This window comes from Semicossyphus pulcher, unplaced genomic scaffold (assembly GCF_022749685.1).
Source record: "Semicossyphus pulcher isolate SPU_LCO1_2020_fin unplaced genomic scaffold, fSemPul1.0.p SCAF_20, whole genome shotgun sequence".
NCBI classification, from domain to species: Eukaryota; Metazoa; Chordata; class Actinopteri; order Labriformes; family Labridae; genus Semicossyphus; species Semicossyphus pulcher.
This window is the reverse complement of record NW_027211694.1, coordinates 13687234-13704843: the sequence shown is the minus strand read 5'-3', so window position 1 is coordinate 13704843 and position 17610 is coordinate 13687234. Positions and strand designations below refer to the sequence as shown.

Below are 17610 nucleotides of genomic sequence, written 5' to 3'. Positions count from 1 at the left end.
ACATGACGGACAGGGCTGTATTAAGTGAGCTTTTTTTTTCTTGGGGAGGATGATTGAACTTGTCTTTGTGTGGATGTCAAAGAATAAGACCTGAACTTGACGCTAATCCCAACTCCTTCTCAGGGATATACAGGAGGTAAGATGTGAGCATGGGCATGACCTCTGGTTGCATGACAGCAAAAAAACCAATAATATCCTAAATTGTGTTAGAATTAAAGCAAAGTTAATGAATTAAGTTTTGTTAAACCTTAATAACTTGAGTTCAATCAAATTGAATACAGAAACCTCCTCTGCATGATTTTACAACCAACTGCTCAGATAAAGTCGTGAATGCTGAATTAAATTGGCTCAGACGTCGACTAAGTAGCCTCTTAAAGTTTTCATGATGGCTTTTCTTTGATGTACTCTGATCTGAGCAGTGCATACGCTGGTGAAAAGGTGCTAATCTCGCCCCTGAGACTGCTGTGTCGGTAGCATGCCTTGGGCTTTGACTTAATGCGGCCTAATGCTGAAACCAGCACCCGCAACATTCCTGCCACTGTCAGACTGTGTGTTATTACAAAGTTTCAGCCAGACGGGGACTGACCGCATGCATTAAAGCAAATACACGTTTAATACCCCAGCCATGACAGGCCTCGTACACTGTGAATTCTTTCTGGGTTTCCAGTCAGTGCAACCAGATGGTATTTCTCCTTTTCTTGCGCTTCACTTTCTCCTCTTCACATTTCGCTTTTGACGTCAGTTGCTCCATCTGATGACACGAGTAACAACCACACAGTGACACAAAATGTTTGAGCATATATGGAACATAATTGAAACAGATGCATGACATAAGAGAGTAATCCCACCAGGGAACGTGTAAATATAGTATGCAAAGATTTAAATGTGCAGCCGGCCCTTTAAATTGACTTGGAAAGAAGGCAAAAGAAGGTAGCCAGGAAGAAGAAATAAGAGAGGGAATTGGGGATGTGAGGCTTATTTTCTTTATCATAACATCAATATGTTCCTTTAGTTACAAAGAAACTGGAATAAACCTGTGCTGAGGAATAAGCCGCAAGACAAGCCTGAGAGGCATTGTTGGAAAAATGTTCCCCAAGCAGCAGCTGACCAAACCACAGCGACAAAAATAGCCTGTCTGCTCATTGATTTACTGTGAGTTCTGCGAGGTGAGCCAATACCATTGTCTACAGGAGCAGCTCCACACCTGTTCAAAAGCATACTCTATTATTCTTAAAAATAGACCCTCGCTCTCCCCCGCTGCTCTGACACTGGTGTTTATGATCTGTTTTATATGCCCTTGGAAAAAGCGTGATCCAAGGGACTGTTGTGCACAATCATGTTCATGTGGCTGGTATTTTCTGTATAATTAGATATAAGGGATTTAATGATATCATAGCCTTATTAAATCCAACCCTGTATCCTTGACCTTGACCTCAAACACCACAATGTAGTTGTTTATTAAAGTTTAGGAGGTGGGAGGTGGGTGCACCCTTCGAAACATTCACACACTGATGGCAGAGGCTGCTGTGCACGATCTGCCCATCAATAACTAACATATTCACACGCTATGCCTTTGGGAGCAATGTGGGGTTTAGCATCTTGCCCACTAAGCTGTGTCTCAATTCTGGGGCTGCATCCTTCAAAGCACGTATTTGAAGTCCGACTGCGTCAAAACAGCGCTTCAAAGGCTGCCCATTTTGAAGGCTCCTTCAGATGAGGCCGAACAAATGCGTCCTCCTTTTCTCGGGCCACCAAGGATCCATCGGGTGCTTTCTCAACACTTTTAAATGTAATTCAATAGAATAGCTAGCAATACAAATGTTAAGAAAAACGTGACGGTGACGCAAACAGGAAATCCTCCGTAGACCTGACCATCTCATTTCAGTTCGGCATTAGCAGTCAACGCAGGCTACAAATGACTCATCGCAAATCACCCTTCGCAGCCCGCGTCCTTCAAATGATGCAACCCCTAAATTGAGACACAGAGATTGAACCACCAATGTTTAAGTTGAGAGACGAGTCACTTTCCACTGAGCAACAGCAACCACAGAAAGGAATGGTTTGAGATTTTGAGAAAAAAAGGTTAATTCACTTTCCTGCAAAGTGATGATAGGTTAGTTTAGCTTAGCTTAGCTTAGCTTAGAGTGGAATCAGGGGCAAACATCTAGCCTGAAACTGTCTACAGGTACAAAATTCCCCCAACAGCTCCTCCAAAGCTCAGTAAAGCACATATTACAGATTGTTAATCTGTACAAAAGTGTACAAACTATAAGTGAACAGAGGTTTATGTGCTGGACTATTTTTTGGCCGGGAGCAGTGACTTTCAGACTCCAGATATGAAGGTTGTTTATCCCACAATGTAGAGCATGGCAAAAAAACAGAACAGCTACAGACACCCTGACCTTTACAACATGTAAACTGATCTTCTTGTGTAAAACCATTTAACATAAAGCCCTGTAAAAGTCATGTACATTCTTTTGAAGAAGGATTGAATTGTTTCTTTTTGAAAGAATATCAGCTGTTAATCATGTACTTGATGTGACATTTCATTCCACTTCAAAGTATTTTGAGCACCTGGAAAATTGTTTTCCCAGCGTACATATTTGGACAAATATGATATGCATATAGCTTCAGATGTGTCGGTTCGTCCCTGAAGGATTCGTGCAGTCCTGGTGGTTCCAGTGAAGCTCAGACTCCAGTCAGCTGCCTGCAGCCTCCATCAGTGCCAAGAGGAAATGGCTGAGGATTAGGCCTGGAGCTGTTTAAAGCCCTGGGCCTCTGCTTGCAGTGCCCATGGTGGAATCATTTCAAATTCTACAATTGCTCCAATCTCACAGCATGTCGCCAAGGATTTTTTGTTTGTGGGGTTTTTTTTTTGTTTGTTTGTGAGGTTTTTGGTTTAGTTGTTTGCAGAAATGATAAAAGCACTGAGAAGAAAGAAGGGGAGGAACAAACCAACTATCTGAGGGAAAGAAATCTCAAGGGCTTTTAAAAATGTTACAAATGAAAAGATAAAGAGAAAAATATCAAAAAGACAATCAACAACTCAAATCACAAGAAAATGTTAAAATGCAAAACCAGCACTAATTATATTAAACCCAGGAGAGCTGAGAATCTGGTTCTATGTGCCTGTTTACCAGTTGCAGCTACGTTAAAACTCTCACTTATTGTCTGAAAACAAGAAAATTTATTAAAAATGCATCTTGTCTTGTCTGCTGTCCTCTTTGTTGAAAGTAAGTGGAATCCAAAGATGTCTGGAGAGGAAGAAATAGTGGAGGTCGAGGAGATGCCGTAAGTACCTTAATTACATTTTAGTTGTATTTCCAATAATATTTAGTTAACAGACAAACTGAACTGATTAACACTGATTCCTTCAAAATCACTTTTTTTCTTCCAGGGAGGAAGGTAAGAAAGAGTTTGAGAGCATTCACTAGGATTTCGAATACAAAGTTGCTCTTTCAAGCATCCGTTTCTTGACGTAGCTGACCTGATTATGTCTTCTCAGAGGAAGAAACCCAGCAAGAGGAAGGTAAAGACTTCTGCACGGCTTCACATGTGTTAATTGTCATGTTTTATTGATTGTTTCTGTTGCTCTAACTGTGCCTACTGTCTTATGATACGGCTACTGCCAAATAAACATTAGCATATCTGAGCACTAAAAGTAGAGTGCTAGGTACAGGTAGCAAAGTACCACCACTGGCACTTCTAAAGTTCACTATTAGATAAACTATTATATCTGGTTAGTTTAAAGTGTACAAAACCAAAGTGCAACAGTGCCACATTGTTTTTTTTTAAGCTAGCCAGGTTATCTGTTTTCCCTTGTTCCCTGTTTTGTGTTAAGCTAAGCTAACCTGCTGCTGACTGTAGCTTCACATTTACAGTACAGACCCAAGAGTGCGATCAATCTAACATCTGACAAGAAAGAAAATAAATAATTACCAAAATGGCAAACTATTCCTTTAAATATGTATATATGAGATGTTACAGTGCCTTGTCTGTTATAAGTAGTATGACTATAGCCAATCAATGGGTAGTTTATTTTAGCACTGGAAATAGAGTGCTAGCTCTTTCCAAAGGTAGCCATACCACCAACACTACTTCTAAAGTCTGTTAATATTGTATAAAACCAATGTGTAACAGTATCACATTGGTTTTTAGCTAGCCAGGTTATCTGTTTCCACTTGTTCCCTGTCATTGTGCTAAGCTACGCTAACGTGTAACTGGCACCTGCATATTTATGATCCAGACATGAGAGTGGTATCAAACTTCTCATTTAACATTTAAGCAAATAAGTTATGTTGTAAAATTAAAAACTACCCCTTTAATGCATGTGCTCTTAAAGTGCATCAGGTCTTTAATATGTAACTTTGCTAAGGTGAATTAATGATAGCTTATCTTAGCACAGAGCACAGAGCTAGCACTCCACTTCTAGAGTGCTAGCTCTGTCCAAAGGTAGCTAAATCTGACGACCAGCATGTCTGAAGCTAAATTATTAACATATTTTGTTTGTTTAAATTGTGCAAAACCAAAGTACGATGTCATGTTGGTTTTAAGCCAGGTCATTGTGCTAAACTAAGCTAACCTGCTGCTGGCTCTAGCTAGTATCAATCTTCTTATTTAACTGAGAAGAAAGCAAATAATATTAGAGAACCTCTGTGTTTTGATTCTTTTTCTGAACCATTAAACCTCTTAAGACCAAATTTATCGTGTGACCTATTGGAGAGGCCAAAACCCTCAGTTGTACACTACTGGACTACAATACTAAACTGGATATAGTAAAAAGTAGCATGACTTTTGTTGATGCATCATGACCAAGTTATTGACCAGGTTAATAGGTCTTACTTAGATTTAATGGTACATTCACTTTATTTCTGAGTACTTCTTCAACATCACTGTATTCAGATGCAAATAACTAAAATGATACAAATGACTGAATGTTTTTTTATGACAGTATTCCTGTTGTTCTCTTATGTGTTGAATTTTTGCTTTGATTTCTGAAATGTGACAAATAGCCCACGGCTCAGTTTGTGATCCCAGATCATTCACAGTTTTTAGCTTTGCTCACAATGTCACCAGCATTGGTTTCAGTGTATCCCAAGAGAAAAAATAACAGTGCTCAGAATTTGACCAAATCCCAGCCTCAAGCTGTTTGCTACAGTCTTATTGATCCACTAATCCTTATTTTGTTCACTCAGACATGGAGACACCGGCAGAAGAAGGTTTGTATGACTTGTTTTTGTCAGTAAATAATGGCTTTAATTTGTACTTACTTCTTACAGGCTCCTGACGTGTTATTATAGTGCAGTGTACTGTATCTTCTTTTGTCATTTTGTGAGCCAACAAAAGCAAAAATTTGGCTTCATTGATTCTTGTTATGTTCTTGTTTTATAGAAGAAGCTGCGCCCGAAGTAGAAGGTAATGTCTCCTTCTTACGTGGCAATGTAATTCAAACTGTGTTTTTATAGAACATAATAATACTTATAGAGAAAAAGGTTAACATTATATGACATTAAATCATAGCATTACTTGTGCGATCATAAACATTACATACAGACCTTTTTTTATGTACCTAATTTTTATTGTCATGATTGTAGCTCTATTCATGTCTGTACTGACAGAATATTTACATTTCCGAGGTTTTAAAAGTGCCAATTTCCACAATTTTATGAAATCTAATTTTTTTTGTACCTCGAAGTAACCATATATCTTTTAGCTCTGTGACATGTCATTTTCTTGGTATATATATATTGTTGCATTTCATTTTCTAATGACAATTTTCATTTTTCCCACCGTTAAAGAGCCTCCCCCTACGGAAGATGGTAATTTATTTTATCTATTGTTATATTTTATGTGACATGTTATGTAATGCGCAAGCTTTCCTTATTTAGTTCTCCTACAGGTAACTTCAAAGGGGGGGTATTATGCTAATTTCAAGCTTCATATTTCACTCTGTGATACCTGTGGAGATAATTCTTCTGATTGGCCAGCTCTCCTAGCCTGCTGAGGAGCAAAAAACGGTGTGAAACCTGACGTTCACAGCAGTCTGCAGACTGGGCTGAGAAGCCTGGGGATTATTCCAACATAATTTTACCTACAGACTTGAAACTTCACCCACGTTTAGTATGGACATCCAACATTGTTACATTATATATATGTCCTAAAATGTGAAACAGCATAATACCCCCTCTTTAATATTTTGTAGTTATACCATGAACATTTACTAATGATATATTCTCAATTTCTTGCTTTGATTACTGTCACTGATCTACTTCCTGCTCACATTTCCCTTACAAAGAGCCTACAGAAGAAGGTAACACACTGTCTCTCTGTTAAAACTTGCATGCACCGTGTGAATAAATAGCTCTATATCACTCTGGCTTGTGCATCCCACCGTGTTTTATTGTTGTTTAGTCAGGGCAAGAAGACCTTAATGCTGAGATATTTGTAGGAAATAGAAATAGTGACTTTCAATCTTCCCAATTCCCTGTTGTAGATGAATTCATGTGGAGTGTAAATATCTTCCTATTCTATTTATTCTGATAACACATTTAAAAAAAGACTCCACTATCGGGAAGCAGGCCTAAGCTTTCATGGTTTCAGACCCCCAGAGCACTTACATCACCCCCGCATGACATGGCATACGGAAACTGTTTCCATTCCTCTCTCTGACGGGGAAGAATGTTTTTCATATCAAACCATTTAAAGTAGATATCAAATCTGAACAGGAAAGCATTTGCAAACAATAAAGTGAATCTATTTGTGTTCTGCATGCTAACGTGTCCTGATGTGCTCTGTCATAGAGTCTCCAGCTGCAGATGAAGGTACTGTAACTTACTCATGAATGTCTAACTTCTACTTTCATTGCGAAATAAATACCCTTACCACACATGCTCACAGATCCCCTGCCTACCAAAATAAAGCGCATGTTGTTTCTTAAAATAAAGCTCTCGGCAATCTTGGAAGAAACTCTTTCATATTGGGTTTATTTCAGAATACTGGTACCATAGACTGTATAAAAAGATGGACGACATGACAGCTCCCTAAAAGTGAAGCCAAAAGATTAAAAGCGCCCCCTGCTGACTGGCTACAGAATAGGACATAAAGCCCGCCTCCTCCATGTTAACAGATGGGACATGAGTAGATTATAAATCAATCAATCAATCAATTAAATTTTATTTGTATAGCGCCAAATCATAACATAAGTTATCTCTAGACACTTTACAAAAAGAGCAGGTCTAGACTGACTCTTTATGTTATTTAAAGAAAGGCCCAACATGAATCACCATGAATAGCACTTAGCAACATTCGGCACATTGGCAAGGAAAAACTTCCTTTTAACAGGCAGAAACCTCGAGCAGAACCAGACTCATGTTGAACAGCCAGAGAGAGAGACAGAGGGAGAAAGGAGCTTGGTTTGGCAGATCCCCCCGGCAGTCTAAATCTATAGCAGCATAACTATGGGCTAGTCCAAGCCTGAGCCAGCCCTAACTATAAGCTTTATCAAAGAGGAAAGTTTTAAGTCTACTCTTAAAAGAAGAGAGGGTGTCTGCCTCCCGGACCTTGACTGGTAGATTGTTCCAGAGGAGGGGGGCATGGTAATTGAAGGCTCTACCTCCCACACTACTCTTAGAGACTTTAGGTACCACAAGCAGGCCTGCACCCTGGGAACGTAATGTTCTAGAGGGGTAATATGGCACTATGAGCTCTTTAAGATATGATGGTGCCTGACCATTAAGGATTTTAAATTCTATTCTAGATTTTACAGGAAGCCACTGCAGAGAGGCTAATACAGGAGAGATGTGATCTCTCTTCCTAGTTCTTGTCAGCACACGTGCTGCAGCATTTTGTACCAGCTGAAGAGTTTTTAGTGACTTATTAGGGCAGCCTGATAGTAACGAGTTACAATAATCCAGCCTGGAAGTAACGAATGCATGGACTAGTTTTTCTGCATCATTTTGAGACAAGATGTGTCTGATTTTTGCTATGTTGCGAAGATGAAAGAAGGCTGTCCTTGATATTTGTTTTATGTGGGAGATGAAGGACATATCCTGATCAAATAGAACTCCCAGATTCCTAACAGTAGTGCTGGATGCCAGGCTGATGCCATCTAGGGCAGCTATATCATTAGAGAAAGAATCTTTAAGGTGTTTGGGGCCGAGCACAATAACTTCAGTATTGTCTAAATTAAGTAGCAGAAAGTTTCTAGTCATCTAGATCTTTATGTCCTTGAGGCATGCTTCTAGTTTAGATAGCTGATTGGTTTCGTCTGGCTTCATTGATAAGTATATTTGAGTATCATCTGCGTAACAACAAAAATTAATGGAGTGTTTCCTCATGATATTACCAAGAGGAAGCATATATAAGGTAAAAAGAATCGGTCCGAGCACAGAACCTTGTGGAACTCCATGACTAACTTTGGTGTGCATAGAGGACACATCATGAACATTAACAAACTGAGATTGATCTGATAAATAAGATTTAAACCAACTTAATGCAGACCCTGTAATGCCAATTAAATGTTCTAGTCTCAGTAACAGGATGTGATGGTCTATCGTGTCGAAAGCGGCACTAAGATCTAACAGGATGAGTACAGAGAGAAGTTCTCTGTCTGAAGCAGTAAGTAGATCATTTGAAACTCGCACAAGGGCTGTCTCAGTGCTATGGTGGACTCTAAATCCTGACTGAAAGTCCTCAAATAAAATCAAAATACACGTCAAATAAATGTTTCTCAACCATGGTTTCTGTCATTATAGTTAGTTCTTATCATGCTGATTATCACGCAGAGTTTTAATTAGTTATTTGATGCTGTAAAAAGGATGATTGACAGCTCTGTTGACAAATATGGCTCCTGCAGCCGATCTGTTCCCGATTAGCAGAGTAGAGAAGGATTGGTGAGAGGAAACATAACTAAAACAGCTTCAGATCAACACAAGAAGCTGTTCTGCTGTTAAACACGCTGACGTGCAAGATCTTTGCCATTTTTTTCCTTGGTAAGTTAAAGTGCTAATCTCGAAGATCTCAGTTTTGTTCTCTTTTGCGGCACCAATGGCGATAAATGGTAATTGCGGGAGCACACTTCCCAGATATCCAAATAGTGTTGCATTTGTGACGTACACGGTTGGCTCCAATGGTAACTCTTTATTAACTTTCCTTTTTAGACTGTTTGCCTTCATCTGAGCGTCGAATTTGTTTCCTTTTCTAGGATTTTCACTTATTGTTGAAGTTGTGTCTGTAGTCATCGATCTTTTCTTTGTTTGTTCAGCCATAGTAGATTACCGTTTACTCGCAACACTTGCAGAGATCGGAAAGGCAGCCGCTTAGCTCTGCCTACCCTCTCTGGCAGAACAACCACTGCTGGGTGATGGAAAATGCGTCATCAACTGGGCTCTGCGTGATTTTTTCCACGAAGGTCACCACCGACACCCAGGCTTTCATCAGTGGACCATAGGCTCAATCACCATTGTGTTACCTCATTCGGCGATAGATAGTGACTTAACAGACATTTATTTGAATGAAAATCTTCGAGATTAACACTTTAAGTGTGTGCTTTGGTTCGCGAAAGTGGCTATGGCTCCACCAGCCGATCTCTACTGCACAGCTCTGGCTCCAAATGACGTCACCAGTACCTCGGGGGTATTTTGGCTTTAATTTTGTACAATGAGAGTAGATGGAGACGCAACGTCCATCTTTATATATACCGTCATTGGCTGGTACACATTCTTTCTATTTTTGGACAAAAAACTGTCCTAATGTCATAAATTAAATGACAGTGCGTACTAGTCTTTTTTGTAACAGCAAACATATTGTATGTCATAATATTGACTGAGTGTTTATCCCAGTGCTACTTCAGTTACATATTTGTCAAAATGTGTGTTGAGTCTAATTGTCCTTTATTTTTCCATCATCTACACTTCAATCTGTATTTTACTAATTGTGATTCCACTTTGATCCTTTTTTAACATGATAGATGACTCCAAACCCAAACCAAAGTAAGTCTTTTCATTCATGCATCTTTCATATGGATGCATAAATCAACTTCAGGTCGTTTAAAGTTCTTCTTATTCTAACCCAGAGATTTTATTACAGGACATTTGCTCCAGCTATAGCTGTGCCAAAGATACCAGAGGGAGACAAAGTCGACTTTGATGTAAGTAGTAGACATAATAATTAACTTACATGTCTGCATTCATACATTTTTGTCTGGATTAAAGGACCAAATCTCTGCTGCAGTAGTCCAGGGTCAAGACTTTTTTTAGGACTGCATTTAGGGTTTTACTTGTTTATAATGCAGCCACCGAACGTTCTCCTCAGTATGTCATTATGCACATCTGTGTGTGTGTGTGTGTGTGTGTGTGTGTGTGACTGCAGGACATCCACAGGAAGCGTCAGGAGAAGGATCTGACTGAGCTGCAGTCTCTGATCGAGGCCCACTTCATCCAGAGGAAGAAGGACGAGGAGGAGCTCATCGCTCTCGTTAACAGGATCGTAAGTCTTCCAGGAAAGAGTGCCAGATGGAGTGATGCACCACCCAGTAAACAATTACACTGTGTGCGCTTGTGCGCTTGTGTGCTTGTGTGCGTGTTTGTATGGGCACGAATGTGCAGGACAAGCGTCGTGCTGAGAGGGCTGATCAGCAGAGGGTTCGTGCTGAGTTGGAGAAGGAGAGGCAGACTCGAGTCGCTGTGAGTTTCCTCTCATTTTAATCTTATTTTATTCAGGACACAATAAATAAAGAGTGTCCTATGACAACATTTGCCATTTTTTCTTTTAGATACTGTAAAAAAAAATTCTGGCAAATCTTTTAAACATGAGTGTACTTATATATAGATATAATTTCCTTGTGTCGCTTCAAGTTCAGCTCAGATGACACACATTTAAAGCAGCTTTAAGTCTTTGGGGGAGTCTTTTTATTGTCTGTCGCAAATGATACAGTACTATTGTATTTTCTTTAAAGCTGCTATAGTCGTTATTTTTATAATAAAAATGGATAAAAGAAGTAATGTGAAAATTGTCGCAAGGAGTTAAAAACTACAAAAAAATTATAACCCAACTCTGCAGTTTTCGTTAGGTTGGCTTTATAGTGTTTTTTATTGTTTTCCATCTTGCAACTTTAACTGTTTTGGTTCACTCTTTAAGGCTCTCACGGCATCATTTTCAGCTGTTTGGGACAAAAAGCTCCCTGCTAAGCACACCGCGCTTAAAACAGCCATCCATCTTTTATCTATACCACTTATCCTGTTTAGGTCATGGGGTGAGAGGCGGGGTACAGCCTGGACAGCTCGACAGTCAATCATAGGGCTGACACAGAGAGACAGACAACCTCTCACGCTCACATTCACAACTACGGGCAATTTAGAGTCACCAATGAACCTAACCAACATGTCTTTGGAATGTGAGGGAACATGCAAACTCCACACACAGGATTCAAACCAGGAACTTTCTAGTTGTAAGGTGACAGTGCTTACCACTGCATCATGGTGCAGCCCTGGACTTAAACAGTTTAAGTTAAAGAAAAGATGGTGTGTACAGTTTGGTAGCAGCTAAAGAGCCAAATATTTCCTCTAGGAGATGGTGGAGACCAAAAACAGAGACAAAAAGTGATTGAATATTGGCCTTACATTCACAGAGGGTCAGACAAATGACTCCAGATAAATTCAAATAATTCATATAAGTTAGCTTTAAATACTTGAAATGTCATAATAAGTTGCTTTTACAGCTTTTTTTGCCACCAAAATATCTTAGCTGGTGGACATTCACATGGTATTTTTCAAACAATTAAGTTAAAGTAAAATGTTGTCTTTTACAGATTTTGCGGTCATTATTGGTTGTATTTCATTCACTTGTGACCATCTTGTGCAATCTGTACGGCAGGAAGAGAAGGAGAGGAAAGAGCAGGAGGAGGCCCGCAAGAAGCAAGATGAGGACGCCAAGAAGAAGAAGGCTCTGACTAACATGACTCACCAGTACGGTGGAGTCCAACAGAGGGTCAGTCATGAAAGCGGAAAACAGTTCACCCGATTCTCACTGCAGTCATACAAATGTGAAGCACTGGCAATGTAGGTAGTGTCAAGACATCATTTCCACATTACTTATGAGGAAGACACAACATTATCTGAGATCAGTGACAGGAGATGAAGACAGTGATTCAGACACTGTGGCCACTTTGATGTTTTCTTTCTTTTATTCTTTCCTACTTATATCCAATAAATGCTGTTGAATTAATTCTCGCATCCAGCAAGACGGAAAGAGGGGAGCGAAGAAGCAGACAGAGAGAGAGAAGAAAAAGAAGATCCTGGCGGATAGGAGGAAGCCTCTCAACATCGACCATCTCAGTGAGGACAAAGTGAAGTAAGGTGTCATTGTTCCCAGCTCTGTATTTAGTCCACATTTACAGCCAGCTGCAGGTGATTTGTTTGTGAATAATCCACTTTACATTCAGTGTACCACAGTTAGAAAGTTTTAACATGGCCTTTTATTCATCTCGTTCTGAATAACAACGCTTTTGCTTAAAAGGGAGAAGGCCAACGAGCTGTGGCAGTGGCTGATGACACTGGAAGCTGAGAAGTTTGACCTCAGCGAGAAACTGAAGAAACAGAAATATGATGTAAGTACTTTGCCTCGGGGTGTTTATGTGACACTTGACTCCATGAAAGGACCAAACGAATAAATACAACCGCTTTTATCCCTTCCAAACTTCCAAACATGCCTTACATGCCAAGAACTTAAATAGGCTTGTTTGCTTTTATTCATGCGAGTTAGACGAGAAGATTGATACCACTCATGTATGTATGCTAAACATGATGCTAAAGCCAACAGCCAGTTAGCTTAGCTTAGCAAAGACTGGAAACAGGGGAAACAGTTAGCAACACAACTGCAGCTATAGCATGTTTACTAGTGAGCTTTTGAGTTGCTGGTGGTTGGATTTTGTTACCATCAGACAGAGGCATGCTAGCTTTTTCCTGCTGTTTCCAGACATTATGCTACGCTAGGCTAAGTGTCTACTGGGTCCAGCAACAAATTATATACATGAGAGATGCAGTTATCTATCTTCTTTTCTTGCTTGGATTTCTTGGCAGCTAAATAAAGAAATGAAATGTCCTAAAATGTCTACTATTCTTTTGAAGTCTATTAATAGAAAATAGAGATACTGTGTTTTAATTTTTTTATCTTTATATAAAAATCCCATTATGTGCTTTACTGTATGTCGGTCTAATGTATGAGTTTAAATCTTGGGATAAATAATGAAAAACATTGCAAGTTGACAGCACACCGCCCATGGCCCTAAAAAAGCCTCAGAATACGAAAGCTGAAACTGCACGCTCTTTGCTTTTAAGTGCAAGGCTGTCCTCAGGGCGTCTATCTAAAATGAATGTGGCTTGACTTCCAGATCAATGTACTCCAGACCAGAATCAATGAGCAGCAGAAGTTGTGAGTAACTGTTAATGAGGAGTGTGAGCCTCTTGGTTGTTGTGTAGTTTTGCTGCCTGTTTGCTAAGGAGCCACAAACTGGGTCTTGGGCAGTGGAGCAGGAACAAAGCTGGGCGACAGCCACAACAGAAGGTGAACCTGAAAGTTTGTGTTAATGAAGAACGCTGCAGGAGATACCTTGTTGTTGTCACTCGGCCAACTCGGTCACTATTGTACGCTAGCAAACAACAGAAAAATGCCCAAAAGCTGTGTGCGGTGGATCACGCTGCCAACAGGGTTAGCCACCAATTAGTGTTTCAAAGCATCTATAACAGGAAAACTGAGCCCTAAAGAGGACAGAAGAATATACTGTGAGGCATCAGCAGGAAATATGGAAAAACACTGGCCAGGCAAACTTACAGGGTGAAACTCAGCCATGGCCTGCTTCAGAGCTTTGTTAGGTTAAATCATAATCTTAACTGGTGATTCAAAGTATTACATGTTAGTTAAATGGGATCATTTCTCCAAGTTGAACGTGGTAAAGAGAAGGACAGAGTCACAATATTTAGTTTGTTATATAGCTACTATTTCCTGTCTGGTCCCTCTATTGCCATCGCTAGCAAGTATTCCACATTATGCTACCATTTAAAAAAACTGAAAAAACTTGAGAAAAGTTTTACATTTTGGGAAACCATTTGCTTTCCAGCAGAGAGTTAGATGAAAAGATATTCCTGCCCTTGTATCTGCCTAAATAATGTAAAGCTTCTAACAGTTGCAGTTAGCTTAGTTTAGCATAAAGATTTAAACAGGCAAAGAGCTAGCATGACTCTGTACAACAATAACATAATGCATAATACACAAACTGCTTTTGTGCAATGTCGTAACAATGTGAAAACCAGTAAAAACTTCCTTCTTGGGAACATTTACACACTATGCTTAGATAGTTAGCCCTTCTGTTAGCTTCATAGTCATACCTTTTAAATAGTTAGGCCGACTATTTTGCGTTAATTCATACTTCGTACTGTTTCAAGATTTTATGCAAAGCTAAGCTGAACACTAATTCACCAAGACCACCAACAAATATCCATATAAGTCCACAAAAATATAGAGTATAAATAGTCTCCAGAACATCATTTCAGCTGTCAGCAACTTCTGACAGCTATCATTTGACCTGAAGTCAAATGTTGCTGTCAGAGCCGTGTCTCATCCTTCATTTTCAGCTTTAAGGAACAATTTGACTTGTAGAGTAATGGTGCAGATACACTGGAAACATCATTATTAACATTTCCGCTCTGAGATTTGAGGCCTACCTTTATGATTGAGTTGAATGATAATCTCAGTCAGGAGGACTAGAGGTGAGTCTCCAAACTCTTTGGACTTCAGGTGAGCATATCTTTCCCTGCTGAGCTCTTCTTACGGACCACTCTTCTTAAGGTCCGCTTCTTCGGCTCAGCTTGTGTCCGCCTTTGTCTGCTGTCGTTCCTGTGTTTAGCATGTGCTCCATGTTTGTCCTCCACAGATCAATCAGCTCCTGGCGCGCGTTCAGACCCACCAGAGGTAAGAAGTGGCCATATTTAAAGGCGTGGCTCATATTAGCACTGACAGTATCTTTTGCTTAATCTTAAAAGCTACTTTGAGGTGGTTTTGGTACTCATTTAAAGAGCCTTGGGAAATGTTAAGTCCGATTTATTTCTGCAGATGTAAACCTATAAAGATCTTCAGTGTGTTGCATTATCTCTTGTACCCCAAGGCCTTTTAAACTCACATTATCCTGCTTGATATAAAGTGGGAACATGTGAGGCAGTCTTAACTGATTTAATTGTGAGCACAGTTTAACATAGTCACTAAAAGTATGTTTAACCTACTGCAGCTCGGCTCTCATCTTCCTATGGCTGTAAACAAGTAAAATATAGATTCAGATGTTTTAGACAGCCATGGAAAAGATCAATTCAAAAGTATAAAGTCTGCTGTTTTAAGGTATGCATGCAGTATTTCTAGTAACTTTTGGGTTCTGGGTTATTGTGGTGCGTAGTATTCTTTATTCTCTTTTAACTGATGTAGAAAGTCCTCTCCATCCAACTCAACATTCCTCTTTACATCCTCATCCAGGAAGTGTAAAAACACTGTGTTCTTGATCCACTGCTATATTTCAGCTTTGAAGTTTGTAAAACAGAGAAGATCCCAAAGCCCCACATATTCGCTTCTTTTTGAAAACTGCTTTGCGGAACACCATCAGTACCGATTCTGAAAAGTAAGCCGATCTGAACCAACCATCTTGAAAAAATAGTGTCATAAGAAGGAAAGGTTTTAAGGCAGAAAGCGAGACGTCAGCTGGTAAGTGTCTGCACTCTGCTTTGCAAGTCAAATATCTGGTACATTAACTGTGGATGTATCAGATAAAATGGGTGCTAAAAGAGAACAAAGGCAGAGGATCAAAGGTAAGGCGGCTGTCTATAGGACACAATCATCATTTGCCAGCTGTGTCCGTTTTGAAATCGCTTGCTTTGCCCTTAATTCTAACAGCATGATGCTTTGCTTTTTGCCCTCTTCAACTCTTCTATCACTCCTCTCCAGTTCACTCTCTTCCACACCTAATTTCATGCTCATAATGAATATCACACTACATTGGGAACTACATAGAGTGTGCACTGATGATATCACTCACAGGGCTGGCTAAGATTTCTTTGCTAGCTACTTAAAGGAGAAATTCTCCCCTGGAAAAAGCCACTGTCGGTCAAAGCTGGTGTTCTCTGTACTCGATAGAAGCAATAATACATTTCAAACCTGACGATTTTGAATGAGCCATAACATCGGAGGCGGGCGTCCTAGATTGAGGAAGTGTTGTTTAGCAGGCTCCCTGGCCTCCACCAGATGATGCAGTTTACATAGTCTGGCATTAACTCCTGTTATAGAATAACAGGACTGAGGTTGAACATTTAAGACATTTATAAGTGTTGGAGTAATCCCCAGGCTTCTCAGCTCAGTCTACGGGCTGCTGTGAACGCCAGGTTTTACACAGTTTTTTCTACACGCAGCCTCAGCAGGCTTTGGAGAGCTTACCAATCAGAAAAAAGTAGGCTTGTAGAGGCGGGGTTTCTTGAAGGGACAGAGCTGACTCCTACGCTACAGGTACCACAGAGTGAAATATGACGCTTGAAATTGGCATAATACCCCCCCTTTAAATTCATCTTTAGCAACAAGTAAATTGAGTATTACAGTATATAGCACACTATATATTGTAATATGAGATTTTTGTACAGTAGCCTTTTAATGTTAAACTATGAGGACTTTCTTTGTTAAACCTGCTGCTTTAAAGGTTCGCTACTGATAAAAAAACAATGTGGTTTTTTGAAGCCTTAATTTGAGGAATAGAGGAATTTTTTGCAAATACTTTTCATTTAAAAAAAGAGGCCATGCCCATAAATTGTAACATTCAAAAACAAAAATCAGTAGTTTAAAATAGAAAAGATAAATTACACAATCCACAAACATCTGTTAAATACATAAAAAAATCTATTATAATTAAAAACACGTTTGAACCTTTAAAAACTCTTATTTATTCATTGTTCATCCAGCTTCTTTTCACAAGGTCATTCATTTTTAATTTGAGCACTCTTTATTGTGAAATCTCCTTCATCTTAAGTCTGTTTCTTGTTTCACAGCAACTATTATTCATCATTTCATGAAGCAACTGATTATCGCAAGGTCACAATCTGTCAATCAACACACTGAGCAGAGCCTTCTCTTAGCCTTCGCTTTGGTCTGAATGAGCCGACAGATAAAGCATGGATGGATGACAAAACGTTTTGTACCAATACCTTTTGAAAATATATAGATTACAAATTACATGTATGCATTCATTAGAGTACCATATACTTACTGTATATGATTAGATGATTTTGATCACACCTGAGCAACAAACTGCAACAATGGACTTAGTTAATATAAATTCATGCCTGCACACACTGAGCTGTTAAATGATGTCTGTTTGTTTCACAGCGCCAAAGGAAGAGGCAAGGCCAAGGGCAGGGTGAGATAGACGCAAACAACAGCAGGAGTTCTTCAAGGGAGCGTCTGAAAATGAGCGGCGGTGTTGACTTTGATGACATTAATGTACGCTTGGATAATAAGTCAGCATTGCAGCAGCTTGTTATAGAAATAAACAATAAAAAGATGTGTGCTTTAAGCCATGTAGTGCCTTTG

At 39.5% G+C, this 17610-nt stretch overlaps 1 protein-coding gene across 2 annotated transcripts; it reads left to right on the top strand.

The window, feature by feature from the left end:
- Window positions 1–3509: 3509 nt before the first annotated feature.
- Window positions 3510–17580, top strand: tnnt2e (troponin T2e, cardiac). Of its 2 annotated transcripts, none has more exons than XM_069671095.1 (14): window positions 3510–3529; window positions 5196–5219; window positions 5392–5415; window positions 5799–5819; window positions 6801–6821; window positions 9968–9989; window positions 10087–10147; window positions 10369–10485; window positions 10605–10682; window positions 11872–11985; window positions 12236–12348; window positions 12514–12604; window positions 14927–14964; window positions 17407–17580. In XM_069671095.1, exons 2-14 carry the CDS (start codon window positions 5198–5200, stop codon window positions 17444–17446), a joined length of 762 nt encoding a protein of 253 aa, XP_069527196.1. In that variant the 5' UTR covers window positions 3510–3529; window positions 5196–5197; the 3' UTR covers window positions 17447–17580. The 2 variants fall into 2 exon arrangements, with proteins under 2 accessions (XP_069527196.1, XP_069527195.1); XM_069671094.1 differs by lacking the exon at window positions 14927–14964 and adding an exon at window positions 13388–13428.
- The last annotated feature ends 30 nt before the right edge of the window (window positions 17581–17610 follow it).